At 20.6% G+C, this 22,403-nt stretch overlaps 3 protein-coding genes across 3 annotated transcripts in view; 2 read left to right on the forward strand and 1 right to left on the reverse strand.

Moving 5' to 3' along the window:
- PRSY57_0503900 (hypothetical protein) overlaps positions 1-1,674 on the forward strand; it is a gene marked incomplete at both ends in the record, with an annotated part of 3,816 nt that extends 2,142 nt beyond the window's left edge. The window contains one exon of the mRNA XM_020114536.1: positions 1-1,674. Within this exon, the coding sequence (XP_019970713.1) occupies positions 1-1,674 (1,674 nt within the window).
- A 375-nt stretch (positions 1,675-2,049) lies between these two features.
- On the reverse strand, positions 2,050-19,170 carry PRSY57_0504000 (hypothetical protein; the record flags this gene model as incomplete). Its single annotated transcript, XM_012906112.2, has 1 exon — positions 2,050-19,170. One exon carries the CDS (start codon positions 19,168-19,170, stop codon positions 2,050-2,052), a length of 17,121 nt encoding a protein of 5,706 aa, XP_012761566.2.
- Positions 19,171-20,366: 1,196 nt separating this feature from the next.
- On the forward strand, positions 20,367-22,236 carry PRSY57_0504100 (conserved protein, unknown function; the record flags this gene model as incomplete). The annotated part of the gene is made up of 9 exons (XM_020114537.1): positions 20,367-20,417; positions 20,625-20,694; positions 20,809-20,868; positions 20,996-21,072; positions 21,220-21,270; positions 21,441-21,454; positions 21,641-21,706; positions 21,970-22,020; positions 22,158-22,236. The coding sequence occupies 9 exons, from the start codon at positions 20,367-20,369 to the stop codon at positions 22,234-22,236; spliced, it is 519 nt and encodes a 172-aa protein (XP_019970714.1).
- Between the last annotated feature and the right edge of the window lie 167 nt (positions 22,237-22,403).

Genomic DNA, 22,403 nt, shown 5'->3' on the forward strand with positions numbered 1-22,403 from the left:
TATAAATATGGTAATATAAGAAGATTTAATAAGAATATAACTTTCTATGAAAAGAAAACGAATATATCTTTATGTTTAAAAAATCAAAATTTAATAAGACAAAGAGAAAACAATAACACATATTATTTATCAAATAATGTAGGATATATTAAAACGAATATATATGATATGTCTAGAAAGAATGAAAACAATGTGCCCCAACATTTTTGTGATAATGAAAGGAATAAAGAAATCGTGGGGTCAACAGGTTTTTTTAGCACACATAATAATAAAGATAGACATTTAAATAAATACACAGTATCTCATAATAAATATAAAAACTATTCTCCTAATAAAGATAGAGACATTTCAAGAGAGGAAAATGTTTTTATAAAAAATAATTTACAAGAAGAAAAAATAGATAAATTGAATAGGAAGAGTGACGAGTTAAATGTGCAAGAAAATTATAATAATACAAAAGAGAAGAGTTCCATAAATGCTTTTAACGATTTAAAAAAGAATGAAGAGAACAATAAAAATAAAAATAAGTTTGGAACAAGTACCCAAAACAGATTAGATAATATATGTAATAGTAAATGTAATGATAAGTTCAATACAGAAAAAAACAATGATAAATCCTTACTACAAGTAGATAAGCTTGATTGTAAAGAAATAAATTGTTATCATACAAGTAATGATAATATGAAAAATGAAAATGATAATAACTTTTCTTGTGATTATAAATATAATAGGGATATGAAAAAAAAGGATCCAAAAGATAACAATTATATAGATGTATCATTATATAACTATAATAAATATAAACAAAATAATTATCATGATAAATATAAACAAACTAATTATCATGATAAATATAAACAAAATAATTATAACGATAAATATAATGATAATAATTATAATGATAAATATAATGATAATAATTATAATGATAAATATAATGATAATAATTATAATGATAAATATAATGATAAATATAATGATCATAATTATAATGATAAATATAATGATAATAATTATAACAACATACAATATAATCATAATATCTTACCAACGAATAAAGATGTACTTGTATTTAAAACGAACCAACAATCGAAACATCATACAGACATTTTATATAATAACAATAATGAAGAAAAAGAGAATGGACTACATAAAAATTTTAATGTTAACGAAAATATTAAAAATATGATATATGAAGACAATTATAATCAGAGTATAAAAAGAAAACGGAATTTACCACCAACATCCTATAAAACAATAACCGATAGAGAAAGGAGCAGAAGTAAAAATACAAGTAATATAAATAATAAAAGTAGTGAAATAAAAAACAAGTCAACTATTTGTACAAGTGGGAACTTAGTAAATTTATTAAAGAATAACAAGGAAAATAATATTACTAGCAAAGATAAAAATTATGATACTCATATATATAATACAATAGATAATGATAAACATGTGGAGAAATATAACACAAATAAAAAATATTGTAACAATTATATGACAAATAAAACGAATAATAATATTAATAATAATATTCATAATAATATTAATAATAATATTAATAATAATAATTATAGTACACATCAAAAATATAATCTTTATTATTATACACATTATGATCGGTTTTATTTAAAAAGAAGAAAAACATATGCTAATGACAATAATCAAATGTGAATTCAAAAGTGCCTTATGGGATGATATGTAAGAAAAAAAAAAAAAAAAAAAAAAAAAAAAAAAAAAAATTAGCTAGTATGATAAATATATAAATAAATAAATAAATAAATATATATATATATATATATATATGTTTGTCTATTAATCTTCGTATGTATATCTTAATTTATATAAAATTACTATTTTTAAAAAATGAAGAGCAATGTTTTAATTTTTCCTTATTTTTCTATTAATAAAATATTATATATATATATATATATATATATATATATATATATATATATATGTTGACATATTTAATAACAAAAAAAAAAAAAAAAAAATTTAAATTTAACAATTATAATAAAACAAAAGATTTATGCATAAATAAAAAAATTAAGATATGGGTGGAGGAATTTTAGGTAATGTTAATAAAGGTATATTTGACAAATCGATAAATTCGTTTTTATTTTTTTCCTCTATAACACGTAAACTAGTATTTGTATCATTTGATATATTAAGCTGATTCATATGTATATTATTGTTTTTGGTTTTTTTATAATACAGGTCACTGTAATTATTTTGATGATTACAATGATTATAATTATTATTATTATGTATATTATTATTTATATTATTATTCATATTATTATTCATATTATTATTCATATTATTATTCATATTTATATCATTTATATGGTTACACCTTTCGGTATCCTCCCCGTTATGTTTTTTTCCCCCCCTATGCTTATACTTCTCATGTGTATCCTTCATATATTCATATTTTAAATAATCTCTTATATTTGTATCATATTTTAGTATCACTTCAACTTCATTTTTATTAACACCTTTTGTAAAAAATGGAGAGAAAAATAATGGCACGCTAACCTTTGTTTTGTTTTTCTTTAAGAGTAAATTAAAAGGAATGAATGCTTTAGCTATTAATATATTTTTTTTTTCCTTATGTTTATTATTTTTAGATTCCATATTATATAAATTAATATTCGTTGAAAATTCTGATGTATTATCATATATATTATCACTTGATGTGATTCCTTCATTTTCTTGATAAATATTAAGATGAGATGTTATATATTTATTACTCATGACATGATAAAAATTTATTTGTAATGATAAGTTTTGTAAATAAAAATCCAAGTGTCCATCTTGAGTTTGTACAAAATGTTTATTAAAACTATTATTTAATTCTTTTATATCCGGTAATTTTAATATTTCTGAATTGTTAATATATGGATAACAATCATTATAATAAATTTTTGTTTGTGCTTGAACTTTGTTAATAATATAATTTTTTTTTTTTTTTAAGGAGAAAGGAAATATATCATGTTTATTAATGAAATCATAATTATTCAATACAATTTGGTATGTTAAAAATATATTGGGCTTTTTATTATTTATAAAAGGTAAGGGATAAAGTAACTTTTTGACTTTTACAAAAATGTAATATTTATTATATGTGTGTAAATAATCTTTTTTATAATTTTTAAAAAGATTGTTAATTTTATTTTTTAAATTATCATGAAAACCTAAATTGAAAAATGTTTTTTTTTTTTGTTTTTCTACAAAATCATATGGTGAATTATTATTTGATGTTATATGATCGTATGGAATCTTTTTATTTTCTGTATCTTTCAATATATTATATTGATAAATAGATGTCTTATTATTATTATTACTCCTATTACCATTATTCATTACTTCTTTTCTTTTTGTTTTTTCATTTGATGAGTGCTCATTCTTCTTTTTTCCTGTATTAGAAAAGATAGAATATGTTATTTCTTCACTCTTTATATTATTTACATGTGTACTTTTTTTTGTATTTTTTAAATTTAATAAGTTATATTTTTCTTTTCTTGGTAAGTCATTACCTCCACTTTTGTAATTTTCCTTCTTATTATCTAAGAATACAAACTTTTGTTTATCTTGATCATTTTCTTCGTTATTATTATCAACATGAGTAAATGAACATATATTATTATTATAAACACCATCATCATCTATCCTTTTATATTTCTTCCTATTTTTAAAAAAGTTTTTTTCTTCTTCATAAAAAATAAGTATATCATTTATAAATAAATATAAGAAGAAATAATTTTTTTTATCACAATTTAAATGCCAATAATTCCAATTATTTAACAGCCACCAATCTTTTTCATTTAACATTTTCCCTTGGATATTTTTTGTTCTCTTTTTTGTTTTTTTCTCTACATTATTTTTTTCATTCTTATAATTTTTAATGCTTGAATATCTTACGGATACATTACTACAATTTGTAAAGTTTAGATGACTAGATGTGTTCGATTCGAAAGAATTTGCTTTTTCCTCTTTTATTTTATTATTATTATTATTGTTGTTATTATCATCATTATTATTATTGTTGTTGTTGTTGTCATCATTATTATTATTGTTCTTGTCATCATTATTATTGTTGTTGTTGTTATCATCATTATTATTGTTGTTGTCATCATCATCATTATTATTATTATTATTGTTGTCATCATCATTATTATCACCAATGCTGTCCCTATATTTACTACCCACCTTGTTATTTTCTAATTTTTTTTTTCTTTTTTTTTCGTCCTTTATGTACTCATCCTGAGATTTTAAAACACATTTTAATAAGTAGGGCCATTCAAATATACCAAGAAAATTAAAACATGAAAAATATTTTTGTATTTCATGAAAAAAATAATTTATCCAACTTAAAAAGTGAAACGATAATTTTCGTAAGGCCAATACTTTTAATACACTTTTTAAGGGGAAAAATAATTTCTTGTTCAATTTTATAAAATAAAAGAAAAATCTTTTAAAATAATTTATATGCTTTTTATATGAAGTCCCTTTTAAAGAATATATAAACATGTCTACATTAACATATTTTCTATAATTTAATTTTCTTAATATATCACTAAATAATTTTTCATATAAAGTATTATATAATAAATCATCATCTCTTTCTTTTATTATCTCTCTACTATTATCATCACCATTATCATCATGACCATCACCATCATGACCATCACCATCACGACCATCACCATCACCATCATCATCATGACCATCACTATTTATAAAATATATAGGAATAAAATTTGGAAGTGTACATTTATTAACCTTTTCATAATCTTTATTTTTATATTCTTTTATTTCATATTGATAAGATATATATCCAATAATATTTTTTTCCACAATATTTTTCACAAAAATGTTATTCTCTATATTATTCTTTATATTATTTTCAGAAGAAACAGTTTTGTTATTATTATCCACTGGGATGCTCGAACTTGTTTTATTATTATTTTCGCATTTTATAAGATAATCATACATTAGGTTCTTATCACCATTTGTTTTATTTTCCTTATCACACACATCATTTTTGTCATCATTTGTTTTATTTTCCTTATCACACACATCATTTTTGTCATTTATTTTTTCTCCATTTGATAATGTTTCCGTTTTATTATTTATAGAATGAAATAAATTCTCTGAATAATATGTCATACGTTTATTTTTATATAACATATTTTTTATTTTAAAACAATGTTCCCCAATAACTATATCTTCTGAAATATAATTTAAAGATATAATGGCCCTTATAATTATTTTTCCTTCTATAAATAAGTTCTTACTTTTAATAATTTCATGATGTTTTACTTTTATATTATGTATATTTAAATGTTTCTCAAATGTTTTAATATGTTTTTCTTTCTTTTTCAGGTTGACCATTGTTTTATTAAGCTTGATATTTTTTCTTGCACACTCTTGGGGTTTATTAAATTTGTGATCCTCAACATGATGATCATTATGATATATATTATGGCATTTATTATGGCATTTATTATGGCATTTATTATGGCATTTATTATGGCATATATTATGACATATATTACGACATATATTATGACATATATTATGACATATATTATGACATTTATTAGGATCAAAATTATTATCATCAACCTCATTATCTTTATCATCGTATCGATTGATATGAGGAAAACCCATGCTGGGATCCACACATATTTCACTCGTAAGATTCATATTTTCATTTTTCTTACAATTTACTATTTTCGGAACAGAACAAGATAATAATCTGTACCTACCTCTTTCATCTTCTTGTACATGTTGTTCATTTTTTGTTTCTTCACATGTACTCACCTTTTCATACACTTCAATATAAACCGCAACAAATATGTCTTCATCTAATTTCATCCCTTCATGCCCTTCTATAACTTTTTTACTAATTTTATTTATTAAACATATGGGAATAATTATATGATCTATAGTTAAGTGCGCAAAACTAACAAATGATTTAGTTTTTAAAAGTGTAACATTTTGTATATCTTCTTCTTTTTTTATACTTTCTTTCTTAGGATGTAATTCCTCATTTTTATTATATTCTAAATAATAATTATTTCCGATTTTTTTTTTTCTGAATAAAGTATATTCAGCACTATTACATAGAACATCATCCTTATTATAATTCTTTTGTTGGTCTTTTAAAGTTGGTGTAATGTTCATTTCATTTGTATTTACATCTGTTTCTACATTAGTAACCTTCACAATATCATCCACATCATTTAATTTATTATGAGTATCGACACAATATTCAGTGTCCCTATTCTTTTGTATGCTATCTTTATTTCTATCGTTTTCAATACTTACATTTGGCTGATCCTTATCATTTATTTGCTCTATATGTTCAGTCACATTTTCCAAATGAAATTTGTGTTCTTGTATTTTTCTATTAGTAGTTTGGAAAATAGGCATATCAGCATACATTTTTTTTCTTTCATAATAAATATCAATATCTAAAAATAAAATATCTTTTTGTGTATCCTCAGAAGAAATAACAAAACATAAGGTTTTATGATCTTTTATCTTGTCCTTGTTTTTTAATATAGAAAAAAACTCTAGGATATGTAAATTTGCTTCTGCTATAACATTTTCATTATAATATAATTTTATTTTTATTATATCCTTATTATTTTTAAATAAAGTTATAATATCTTTTTCTTTTATGGTAGAAAACTTATGATCAAATAGATGATTTATATATAAAATATCTTCTTTATATATATTTCTTTTACTCTCTTTATCAGCACAAGATATTATCTTATCATCAAAACAAGATATATTATTATTTTGATTGTTATCAATAAATATGTTCTGTAAAAATATTTCTTCAGTACCAAGACAACAATAATAATTTAAAGAAAATTTACTATGCTCTACTTTGGAATGTTCTACTTTGGAATGGTCTACTTTGGAATGTTCTACTTTGGAATGGTCTACTTTGGAATGGTCTACTTTGGAATGGTCTACTTTGGAATGGTCTATTTTTGAATTAGGTTCTTTTTTATTATCCTTAAAATTATTTTTATATTTCCTTTCTTTAATCTTTCTTAAATATGTATTTATACCAGTAAATTCTTTAAAAAATATGCGTAAATTATGAACATAAAAATTCTTCTCATCAAAAATAGACAATAAGATTTTTTTCCATTTCCCTTTAATATTTTTTTCAAATATTTTCATCATTTCTTGTTTTGATAATGTATGAGGTAATAAGTTCTTTTTTTCATTTATAATATTTACATTGTTAAATAACTCATTCGTGTTATTATCTTTTATCTTATCATCACATAATAGTACATCATCTGTTCTTATCTTATCATCATTTATTATTACATGGTTAACTCTTTTATTTTCGTCCCTTGTTTTATTATCCATATTAAAAGAACAAATTAATTTCGCACAATCCTCCTTACTTATATATTCATTGCTTAGTTTCATACAATTTATCCATTCAAAACTAAAATTATAGACAAATGAATAATTCGAAAATATTGTATCATTTTTTTTTTTTTCATAATAAGATATAAAATTGTATATAGAGACCTTTGCATCTTCCTCTTGTTCTTGTAAGAATATTTCTTCATATGTATCTTTCAAAAGTAATATATTAAAAAAGATACCATTTCTTACATCATTTTTATATAATATAAAATTATCAGGTATAATATTATTCAATTCATCATTTTTCATATTTAGAAATAAAGTACATGCTCTTTCCATTTCTTTTTTTTTTATATCTTCATAATTTATATTCTTCATACCGAAATATATTTGTTCAAAATGTAATTTTTTTTTTATCATTAAATTATTCATTTTTAAAAATAATAGATATAGCAGTCTTCCTAACGTTAATTTTGTGAAACTCAAATTGTAAAATATATTATTATTGGACGTTTCTAAAATGTTATATTTCATATTAGAATAAATACATGGACTCATATAATTATTTATTGTTGTAATATTTTTATTATGTAGCAATTTATTATCCTTTTCATCATTTTGATTTTTGCATTCTAGATAACACCCTATCTTTTTTTTATCTTTTTTATTTAGGCACATATTTTTTATTTCTCCTTTTTTCTTATCACATTCTTTTAATTTAAATAAGGTGATATTATTCATATTATTATTATATTTATCTTGATTTTTTGTATATTCATCTTTCACCTCTTCATCAATTTTATGACATAATATGTGTCCATTTATATATTTCCTATTCCCCAAATATTTATCATCTTCCTTCTCTATTTCGTTCGTCATTTCAACTGAACCATCTCTTTTTAAAACACACATTTTGCTATTATTATGTGGAGATGATGAAACTCTCTTTTTTTCTTTTCTGTCGACATCCATAATATAACTAAGATTTACATTTGATAGCCTTTCTCCCATACTACCTTGCTGTAACAGCTTCTTATTATATATATGATCTGAAATATTTTTATTCATGTAATTATTATGACCTATAGTTTTATTTTCATCTTCATCATATATTTCCCCAGATAACTCATTTCTATTATAGTTCTCTATATTTATACTAGTATCAACACTTGTAATATTTTCAACATTTTTAATATCGCCCAGCCTTCCTCTTATCATCCTCCTTGAAATACCTACCAAATTACATATGTTGATATATGCTTTTAATATATAGGGAGTTTGATTTTCCCCATGTCTTATATCATAAGACTTATTATGATATATTACACAATACTTATTAAGCGGTTGAAAAAAATCATATATTTCTGCCCAGGACAAAAATATTCCACTACTACTTAAAATTTGTTTTAATTTCTCACATGATAATAATAAATTATCTTCATCGTTTTTCTCGTGTCCATGTTTCATATACATAGAAAATATATTTGAATTTTTAAAAAAGAAAGAAAATAATATTTTCCTTAAATAAGTATTATAATATAATCCCTGTTCATATATGTCATTAAGAAATGTTTTTAAAGATAACATATTATGATATTCACTTAAATTAATTGATGTCATATTAATTAGACAGGAATATTTCTTTGAAAGAATATTTATATCATACTCACAAAATATATGACTAAAATATCTTAATAATATATTTATAAATGTATTTTTATTTTTTATGTCATAAAATATTGTATTAATATTTATTCCTGTTAATAAACATTCATTAAATAATATTCTGATATATAAATAAGATAAATAATTTATATATAATCTATCATGTATTATATATTTATACATATATACATCTAAATTGTTTATATTCATATTATGACATATCTTTTCATTTTTTGTTTTTCTCATCTTCTTATATATATATAAATCATTTAATATTAACTTATTGAAACTTATTAAATATTTCATATGTTTTATAAATATATCCTTTTCTTCTTTCTCATAGGAAGAAAACATTCGATGTGTTCTCTTTTTATGTTCTACTATATTATACGTATTACCCATTATCTTATTCATTATAATATTACTTTTTTCTTCTATATTATGATCACATCTGTTTTTATTGTATATAAGGTTAAATAATATATGTCTTTCTATATAATTATTATTATATCTATTCTTATCATAATAATTATCGTAATCATTAAATAAGATACATCCATTCATTACATTACATACTTTAATATAATTATGCTTTTCTAATATATTAATTAATTGTATGATCAAAGTATCAATTCTTATATCTAAATATTCACACAACAAGTATAATTTATTCCATTCCTTATAATCGAAACTACCAGATCTTGACATGATATTTTCTAATTTATATAAAAAGGTTGAATGTTCAATTTTTTTTTTTTTTTTTACATCTTTTTTTTTCCTTATGTCTTTTTCTTTCTCTTTCTCTTTGTCTTTTTCTTTCTCCATAATATTCTCATCTACAAATGGTTTATTTTTTTCCATAACAAATAATTTTTTTATAACATCAACATAATTTTCTTTATATATATGTATCATTCTTTTTATAAAATCGCTTAAAAGTAATAAATATGGATATACCATATATGCATATTCTTTACATCCAAATCTTTTCTCTTCATTACAAATATTTACTTCATTATATAAAAACATAAAAGAGGAACAATCATTACCATCATTAGTAGTTCCTTTTTTCATTTTTTTTATGGAAGGTATAGCATATCCACATTTATAATAGAATTTATAATTATTTATTTTGTTTTTTATACATCTATTATAATTATTTATATTATTATTACGTTTTAAATAATATTCTTTCAACTTCTTTTGGTAAAATACAATTTCTTTTTCATAAAAACACAAATCATAACAATTTTCTTTATTATGTATAATCTTTTGAAAAAATACAAATATATAAAAATATTCTCGAATATATTTTATAACTTTTTTATTTCTTTTAAAAAAATTTATAATAACTTCATCTTCATTTTCTATATCTCCTTTTTTATCCAAAAGAATTTTTCTGTGTTCTATAGAGTTCCCTACTATATTACTATTAATAAAGTCTACATTTCTTGAGTTCTCATAAAGACGCTGATTTGAATATTGATGTACATCTTTTTCGTTATAATTATTCAAAGGCTTACATTGGTGTAAATTGAACAAATAGTTATTACAATTATTATTAAAATAATAATTATTATGATAATTATTATAATAATTATTATTACTTGCATCATTATTATTACTTGCTTCATTATTATTACTTGCATCATTATTATTACCTGCATCATTCTTATTACTTGCATCATTATTATTATCGTGATACATAAGATTAAGCTCCAAACTTACTATATCCCTTTTTATACATCCCCAATTCTTCTTAAACATGTGAGAAAAATAATGACTTTTTCTCTTTAAAAATATTTCAAGTGAATTTTCTTTTGATATAACATACTCACCTGTTTTTTTTTTATATTTTTTATTTATTAATATAAGTAATTTAAAAAAGTCCTCTCGGTACAATATATCATCCGTATTATCATTATACAAAATGATATCTTTACATATATCTACAAAATCATAAAGTGTATAATAATTATTCAAATAATTATTAATATTTATTCTATTTAATTCATATTTAAAAATACTTATAAAAAAATATCTTAACAACTTATCTCCACTCAATATTTTTTGTTTTGAAAAATAAAAGAATAAACTATATAATGGTAAAGCATAAAAATAAGAATAATAATATTTCCCTTGGTTATTTCCAACATCAATAAATCTTTTATTAAATACAGAAAAATTATCTTCTTCTTGCACACATGTATTTATATCATTATAAGAATTACAATTTATATTTATAGAAATCATTTCCTTTTCTTTATCTTTAGTTAGTTCTTTTCTTTTTTGTTGTACATGGTTAAATAAATGACCCATATTATTTCTAGGAATGGTATGATTAATAGAGTTATTATATGTATTATTTAAACTATTACATTGAACATCTTTAATATTGCACATTTTAGGATCTTCTATATTAGTTTTTTCAAAAATGAAATGTTCAAAGTTTAGTTTATTCCATCTTATCCAATATGATTCAATATTATCATAAAAAATTAATTTATTATTTAAACTATTAAAGGATGTTAAATCATATGCTAGCAAATTACTAAACAGAAGTCTTATATAATATTTCGGGAACTCTAAATTCAGTTCTTCAATTTCTTTAAAAAAATCATTAAATGTAAATATATTCTTTTCTGAAAATATTGTAATATTTATATTCCTTTCTTTTAATAATAGAAAAAAATATTCTAAGGTACTACCAGAAAATATATTCCCACTAATATATTCACTTAATAAATATTTTTCAAATAACCATTTCATAATTTTTAAATGATCATTTAAATTATAATTCTCTATAATAGTTTCATCTAAAATAATATTATTTAATATAAAATCTTCAAAACTATTTATATCCGATTTATGTAACTCAATTTTTTTTTTTTTTCTTTTTTTTTTTTCTTCATATTTATATATTTGATATATATACCACTTTAATATACACAAAGATATATCGTAAGATGTATATATTCCTACTGAATCTAATAGTTTTAAAACTTCTAATTTATCCATAAAATAGTCTTTATTATTATTTTTTTTTACTTTTTTATTCTTTAAAATATTATTAAAAAAAGTATGTAAGCATTCACATACATATTCTATAGTTATCAACCCACTAACAATTCTGTGATAAATAATAATAAGTGAATTTTTAACACTCCTTTGTATATCTCTCCTTTTGTATAGTTTGGCATAAAATATATTTTCGTCCTTCTTTATATGATTATTAGATAATATAACCTTCTTCTTTATATTGTAATTTTCATTAAGACTTTTACTTTTTTCTTTATCCGATGGATTTGATGAATATAAAGTATTCTTTTCTTTTTTTAAATAATAACATTTTTGATCATAATAATAATTATTTTCATCATCATCATTATTATAATTATTTTCATCATCATTATTATAATTATTTTCATCATCATTATTATAATTATTTTCATCATCATTATTATAATTATTTTCATCATCATTATTATTGTCATTATTATGATCACCATTTAGATGATCCTCATATACTCCCTTGTCCCTTATTAAATACCCATCTACATTCTTTATGTCTGGATCCAAATTATTATCATTATTATCATTATTATCATTATTATCATTATTTTCATTATTTTCATTATTATCATTATTATCATTATTTTCATTATTTTCTTTATTATCATTATTATCATTATTATCATTATTATCATTATGCTCACCTAACCTTTTATCTTTTACAAACTCATTTGTAACCTTTTTTGTGGTAGTCACTTTATTTTTCCCACATGGAATATTTTCTTCATCATTATGTTTCAACAAATAAATAGTAGAAACATTATTATTAATCATATTATTTATACAGCCCTTTTCATTATGATATAGCTCGACAACATTTTTATTTCTATCAACATTTCCAAGACTGTTGCTACATTTCCTATTTTCCTTATAAACAGACCCATAGGATGATATATATCCACTTTTCTTTTCAGAATACGAGATACACAAACTGTTATCATTATATAAAGAACGAGGAGGTTTTTCAAGAGTTTCATTTCTTTGTATGTGTATGACATTCTTTAAATTATCATCACATATTTTTTCTGACGTGTCATTTTCTTGGTTTTCTCTTAATTGTATATTGTTTTTACTTTGATTTATATATATATAATATAAAGATAAAAAGTATGTTATATTTATGGTTTCAATACCTTTAATGACATTAACAAAAATATAGGTGTCCGATAATACATAGTTATTTTGATTCTGTATAATATATTTTACTAAGAAAAATAAATCATATGTTGAAAAATTATTATTGTGAAATTTCTTTAAAATAAAACTTATAGAATGTAAGAAATGTAAAGAGGTACATGAACAAATATTATCCTCTTCATTTAAAAACATATATAAGTTATTATTTGGTTTGTTATTTTTATTATAATTTATATTGGAATCTATTAATATATTTCTTGATATATTCTTTTTTATTTTTTCTGAATAAAAATTTTTTTTATCCAGAGAAATTTTAAATAATTCATTTTCTAAATATTCCATACTAATATGTTCCATATATAAGAAATCGAATAATTTTAACAATATATCATATCCATATATCATATTTTTTAATTCTTCAACACCTTTTTTAATTATTAAAGATACAAATAAAGAAAAATGTATTAATTCTTTTTTTTTATCATAAAACAATAAGCATAACTCATCAAATATATTAGAATCAACAAATATTGTACCAATATCTTCAAAAAATAAAAAAAATTCTTCTTTATTTATATAATTCTCATCATCTATATATAAACTATCAATATATTCACATATATCATTTATATTCATATTCTTTTTATTCTTTACAAAAATTTTATTTGACAATTTTTCCCATTTTGTATATATTTTCTCTATATATTCTTCAAAAGAACTTTTCAAAATATATTTATCTTTAATACAATTAGTTTTTATATCACATATTAATAAATTCACAACCTCTTCATTCATATTGCATAATAGAAGTTCTTCTTTAACAAAATCGATATTTAAATAGTTCCTATTATTATAATAAATATTATCATCATATATTAAATTGTTCTCATTATAATTATTATAAGTATAATTATAATTTTCCCTTTTATTATCATTATTATTATTATTGTTCTTGTTGTTGTTCTTCTTCTTCCTATTATTGTTGCATTTATTCTTAGTTTTTTCCTTATTCATAATATTCATTTTAAATGTATCCATATTTTCCCTAGGATCTAATTCATCATAACTATCATTCATTACATACTTACACAACTCGGAAAAATGATCACTATCAACATTTTTTGTGTTCAATTTCCTTTTGGATATTTCCTTATTTACATTATTCATCTCCATTTTTTGTCTCATCTTTTTTAACACACCATTTATTATTACATTACTACGTATGCCCTTTTTTAATACCTCCCTTTGTATTTCGTATATATAATATTCATTATTATATATGTTCGTAGAGTCATACATAAAATACTGCTCACTAATGGACAAAAAAGAATTGGATCTTACATCATACTCATTAGAACTATTAATATTATCATTACGATTAATATTATTCACATTATTTATATTTCTCATTTTCTTTATTTTTTTCTTCGTATTTCCTTTCCTAATATTTATTCCGTTTGGATCAATATCATTATTATCTTTCAACAAAAAATTACGAGAATCTATTTCGTAATTCTCAATATATTTTTTACAAAATAAAAATATATTTGAATACATATCTTTCAAACCCCTAATTAACAAAACTCGAAACATAAAATTAATATCGTCATAAAAACGAAATGTCAATTCATTATATTTTTCTAAATACATTATATTCTTATTTTCGTTAATTTCTTTTACATTTATTTTTAATATACCAACACAGTCTTTAACTTTTTCCTCAACCATATTATTTTCAATCATAGCTTTTTTTTTTTCTTTTTCTTTTTTCTTTTTTCTTTTTTTCTTATCTACTTCTCTTTCATGCCATACCTCTATAATAACCTCTTGCATATCACACAGTTTCTTTTTAGAACTTAGTAAAGTATCAAATATCATTTCTTTCTTCAAATCAAAGCTTTTATATGTATATTTCTCATCCTTATAAAATCGTACGCAAAATGATAAATTCGTAAAGTGTTTTTTTGATAAGTTAACTATTTTGTCTATATAAATATATATTACTGCATCATCTTCATTTTTTTCATCTAAAGTATTTTCCTTTACTTTTAATTTATTCATCGATTCGTCAACAATATTACCCAAACTGTTAATATTATCCACACTGTTAATATTATCCACACTGTTAATATTATCCACACTGTTAATATTATCCACAATGTTAATATTATCCACACTGTTAATATTATCCACAATGTTAATATTATCCACACCATTCATTTTATCAACACTATTAATTTTATTAACAATTGCATCATTTTTTCTTTCCTCCTTTTCTTCAATCAATTCCTCAAATTCTTTATCCTCAAAGTATTCACTCTTTAACGATCTTCTTATTTTTTCCTTTTCATCAGAATTTAAGTGATGTTCCAAATTATTACCTGACTTGTTAATATGCACCTGAACATGTTCATAATTTTTTTTTTCATCATTTGTTTTTATTTCATCTGTTGACACTTTCAACTTATCAGATAACATTAAAGTATCTACATTTGGGGAAGCTATTTCGCTATTAGAAATGTTTAAATTGTTGGATGTGTTTAAATTGATAGAAGTGTTTAAACTATTAGAAATGTTTATATTACCAGAAATGTTTATATTATCAAAACAATTTATATTATCACAAATGTTTATATTATCACAAATGCTTATATTATCACAAATGTTTATATTATCACAAATGTTTATATTATCACAAATGTTTATATTATCACAAATGTTCATATTATCACAAATGTTCATATTATCACAAATGTTTATATTCTCAAAAATATCATTTTCACCATTTATGCACATATTATTCATATAATCTACTTGCACATTTGATTTAATTAATTCTGAACTCTTATGTATATCCTCATTTAGCACATTCATATCTCCATCTACTTTTTTATTAAAAATATCATTATCCTGCTCAATAATTTTCCCCATACTGTTTGAAATTCTTGCTTTTTCTGTACTACTTAATTCATCCTTTAGATTATGTATACTTTTCATATTATCTTCCCCATATTTATTATTTTGAACAGGTAGGGACTTCTCCAATATGTCTATATACAAATAAAATAATATAGAAGGACCTTTTATTAAATTCTGAAAACAATTATTTGGAATAGCTAGCTCCTTTATAGGTAATTCCAAATTTGGTATAGGAATAAAAGGAATTTCGGCTATTCCTAAAATTTCACAATTATTTGGTATGACAAATGGATAATTTAATAATTTCAATATATTATTATTTTTTTGTTGCAACAGTATAGATGAATTATAACCTTGTGGATTATTTTTTTTTTTATTTAATGTAGCACATAATAAAAAAGAAACATTTTCAATTTTATCAAATATATTATTATCTACTTTATGATAAATATCTTGTAAAAATTCGACATTATTTTTATTTATATATTTGCCTTCAATATAATGACTATCATATATAATGACACTTTTTTCAATTATATTATTACTCTTTCTTTTATTGAGTTGTGTATAGTTTCGAAATTTGCTATTTTTTATATTATTATTACAATTATCATAAGATATATTATTCATGCTATTTATATTATTCACATAACTTTGATGTTCTGAACTATTATTTTTTTCACAAAATTTTGCTTCCTCCAATTCTAAAACGTTTTTACACTTTTCTGTAGGTTCTCCTTTCTTTCCATTGTTACACTTTTCTGTAGGTTCTCCTTTCTTTCCATTTTTGCCCTTGTTCTTTCCATTTTTAAAAGAAAAATTAATTGATGAATTCTTTTTTCTGTATTTTTTATTTAAATAATTCTCATTCATAGTTTGTCTTCTTTGTTTACTACAGTCTGTACTATTGGATGACAAAATTTCATATGTTATAGGTATACAATAACTTATATAAAATTTTTGGTATTTTTCTAAATTTTTTATAAAATTTTTTCCAATAATTAATCTGGAAAATCTGAAACAAATATCGCTCACTTCTTTGATATTTTTGACATTACTTGAATATTTTTCTATAACAGTATAATTTAAATTTTCTAGACTATTATTATTTAACATATAATATAATTTATCTTCATAAAGAAGTTGACTACTGTAACTTTTTTCGCTGTTCATACCGTTTTCGGATATAGCTTCGTGTTTTATTTTATGAGCAATAGAGGGTGTTTCTTTTTGCTTTATGGTATCACCACAATGATGATACTGATCATTATTATTATTATCATCATCATTGTTACCATTTTTATTATTATCATCATTGTTACCATTTTTATTATTATCATCATTGTTACCATTTTTATTATTATCATCATCATTGTTACCATTTTTATTATTATCATCATTGTTTCCATTTTTATTATTATCATCATCATTGTTACCATTTTTATTATTATCATCATCATTGTTTCCATTTTTATTATTATCATCATCATTGTTTCCATTTTTATTATTATCATCTTCCTTAAAGTAATTATCATTTATCTTACTACTCAAATCAGCTTTGCCAAATGTCCCCTTATTGAATTCACTTATATTTTCTCCACAAATAACAGAGGAGATATTATCATTCTTCACAAAATTGATAGATGACACCATATCCTTTAATAAATTATTTTTAGAGGGATATGTATGTACCCTTTTTAAATCATTCAAACTAGTTGTCTCCTCATTTGATGTATATAAGGAATGGGACATTTTATCATCCTTAGTATCCTTCATAAAAAAACTAACACTTTTTATATATTCTTTATTCTGACTAATTTTATTCATATCATGACCTTTCTCATTTTTATTATTACTTTCATCTATATTTTTATCTGAATTGTTCAGGTAATTCCATTTTAAAGATATATCTTTTTCATTTGTAACTGAAGCATCCATGAGAAAAATATCTTCTTCTTTTGGATTATTTATATTAATGTTTGTTAAATTATTATTATGTTTATTATTTAATATAGCACCATCACTACATGATAACTTCTTTATTTTATGTATACTGCTGTTTAAATATTCTTCTGTTATATAATTATTCATGTCTGACAAAGCCAATTTTTGTTTTTCAATTTTACACTTTAATGATGATATATTAATAGGTGCATTGCTTTTTTTATACATATTATCGGAATGTTCTTTTTTTATCATGAGAAAGGAATTCCCATTATTATATAATTTATCATCTTTAGTTATTCCCATATTATTTACTGCAGAATTATTTTTTTCATTCATATTTATTTTGTTTTCTTCTGTTATATTATAATTAAATGATTGTGTTCTCTTCATATCTGTGTCTCTTATATGATTATTTTTATTCTTTTTTACCTGATCATCTTTCATATGACTAATTGGGGATTCTTTCATATTATCAATATAATCTCTTTCTATATTACATGTTAAAATATCTTCATAGCTTTTATTCTCTATATTATTATTATTATCGCCATTATTAATATTATTAACATTGTATATATTATTCACATTGTATATATTATTCACATTATATATATTATTATCTATATTATTCATATGATCCACATTATCCACATTATTGTGGTTGTTTTTTAGATATTTATTTTCAGTTTTTTCTTCTGTGTCATATTTCATAACACCCATTTCCTCCCTCGGCATGATATTATTTATAGGTAAACAAATATTATCCATATTTATAATATCCTTAATAGAGTTATCATATTCACTCATAATATTAGGAAGGCTATCAATACGTTCATATATTAATTTATTAACAACGTCATATTCTTTTAATTCATTTTTCATAACCTCCTCATTTTGTTCTTGTAATTTTTTTATCTCATTTAAAGTCTGCTTGCTTTTTTCTCTACCTCCTGACAACACATTATATATCATGAAGTCACTGGACGAAGCCACACTTTCACAAATACTCTTATCCATTGTTTAACTTGTTAAATATAATGTATCTGTGGATATATTACATAAATTTTTTTTTTTTTTTTAACAACAAATATGTATTATATGTGTGTATTATATATATTTATATATAGCTTATAAGATATGGACACACAACACTTACAAAAAAAAAAAAAATTAAATCATAAAATAATACAATCATAAAATTATAAAATAATAAAATAAAAAAATAATAAAATAATAAAACAATGGAAAGACATAATGTAATAATTATATATATATATATATTTTATCTATTTGTGTACTTATATTTATGCAAAAAAAAAAAAAAAAAAAAAAATGTTTCGATCCACATACTCAAATTTTTTTCATAAAAAAAAGAACAAAAAAAAAAATAAATTTTATTCATAAAAATATACATATAAATAAATAAATAAATATATATATATATATATATATATATGTATGTATGTATGTATGTATTACACGTATGACCAAATAAATGTGACATTTCATTAGGTATAAATACATGTCTTCAAACATATATTCTTAGAGCATGTAAAATATGGAAAAATAAAATAAATACATATCCTAGAACAAGTTTACAACAAAAAAAAAAAAGAAACCCATCCAAAATATGGAAATTTATATATGTTATGAAAATTATTAGAACGATAAATGTTGTAAAAATAAAAAAAATCTAATAAATGTGAAAAATATGATATATATATAAAATATATATATATATATATATATATTAATAATAAATGATGATAACTTTGAAAAAAAAAAAAAAAATTATTGACTATAAATAAAATTAGTTTTTTAAGAATAAATCAAAATACATATTTATACACATACACTTAATATTATGTACATATATAAAAAAAATAAAAGAAAAGAATTTAAAATAATAAAATTAAATCTTATTACTTTAACAAATTATAAGAAATAAGTAATATATTTATATCCATTCATTAATAAGAAATGTAATATATATATATATATATATATATATTATATTATACACATTTAATAAAATATATCAAATGTATATATGTACTTATATTTTTTTTATAATTTTAAAAATAAATTCCTTTTTTTTTTTTTCTTTTTTTTGTATATTAAACATTAAAACAAAAAAAAATGTATCAAAATTAAAAAAAGAANTTTTTGTTCCTATTTTAAGTAATATTTTTAAATATATATAAGTAAGCAATATGCCAAATGATTTATTAAATAATATGACCATTAATAAAAAAGACAACAAGGTAAAACAAATAAATAAAAAAATATATACACATGTATGTATATATATATATATATATATATATATATATATATTCATTTATTTATTTATACATTTTTGTGTATACATATAATACAAAACGATCATAGGGAAAACAAAAATGCTCAAAATAAAACACAGTATACTTTTAATTATTTATATACCTTTTTTTATTTTAAATTATATACAGTACCCCTACTGCGTTGTATTTACATATCTTCCTTGTGCCTCTACTTTTATTCCTACTGTTGGACATGTTGGTAATTTCTTGTTATTATATGTAGTATAAGAAAAGATACTAATGCAAATAGTGGTAGTGTTTCTATTATTATATTATTATTATTTTATTTATTTATTTATTTATTTAAATTTAGGAATATGTACGTCAACAGGTATAATTCACGATTTTTCAGGATCGTACAGTGTATCAGTTGGTAATATTCAAACATTTACATAAGCTTTTTTTTTATAATAAGACATACAATATATTATATATATATATATATATATATATATATATATATATATATTCTATTTACCATTTAAATTTTTTCATTTTAGATAATATGGAATTTGGTGACCCCATGAAATATTGGCAGCTGGATAAAAATAAGTTACCCCTATCAATAAGTGATAAGGTATAAAATTAAATAAAATTAAATAAAATTAAATTATTTACATGAATGATTTAAATCACCACAATATATCAACACCATAATGTATATATATTTATATATATTTATTTGTGTGTTTCTTTTTTTTTTTTTTTTTTTTTTTTTTTTTAGTCATATGACGATGCCATTTATAAGACAGATGAAATCTTTAAAAAGAGGAGGGTAAACCATTAAATATTTTGTATATAAAAAAAATGAATTTTAAAAGTATACATATATATGACGACATAGTAATAATATACATATGTTTACCTGTTTCTTGTATCATACATATTTGTTTATTCTTTATTTTAATAAACTTCTAAAACATACATTTTTCTTTTAATTTTTAGCATAACTTATTTTTGTAAGGAAAAGCATAAATCATTAAAATAGTTGCAAAAATAAAAAAAAATAAAAATATAAATTAAAAAAAATATAAATAAAAAAAAATATAAATAAAAAAAAATAAAATAATAATAATAACAGACTCATATTATTTTACCAAGAAATATATATATTTTTTTTCTTTTATTTTCTTGTACATTTATAGGAACAATTGTCACCATCACGTAGCAATGGCCCTAAATAATATAAAGTATAAGGGAAGGTCTGATTGGTAAATAATAAAATTTTTAACAAAATGAAAACCGACATATATATATATATATATATATATATATATATATTTATTTATTTATTTATTTATTTATTTATTTATTCATTTTATAAACATTTAATAGATAAAAAAAAAAAAAAAAAAATATATTTCATGGCTTACATTCATTCCGTGTGTTATTCAATTATATTCCCATACTTTTTTAATATATAGAAAAAATAATATTTATTCATCCCCTTTTTTCTCTTTAATCATATTTATAGGACCCCATTCAAAGTATTCTTCAATCTAATGATTCATGGACATTTTGTTTCGTAAAATATAAAAAAAAGAAAAAGAAAAAAATTCATACGTTGAAAATGTTTCATAATAATATTTTTTTCACCATGTTCATGGGATTTATTAAGTGTTCCTATTTTTATTTAACCATTTATTTTTTATATTTTTATAGGTGGAAATATTTTTTTGTTCTCTATGGACCTTTTGTATGTATGGTTTTATTGTTTATTTTTATTGTAACCATGATATAATTTTTGCAGTAATTAAATAGACAAAATGAAAAAAAAATAATAAAAAATAAAAAAAATATAAAATAATAAAATAAAAAAATAATAAAATAAAAAAATAATAAAATAAAAAAATTAAAAAAAAAAAAAAAAAAATATATAAAAATATTATTACAATAATACTATACTTT

Source organism: Plasmodium reichenowi, chromosome 5 (assembly GCF_001601855.1).
Source record: "Plasmodium reichenowi strain SY57 chromosome 5, whole genome shotgun sequence".
NCBI classification, from domain to species: Eukaryota; Apicomplexa; class Aconoidasida; order Haemosporida; family Plasmodiidae; genus Plasmodium; species Plasmodium reichenowi.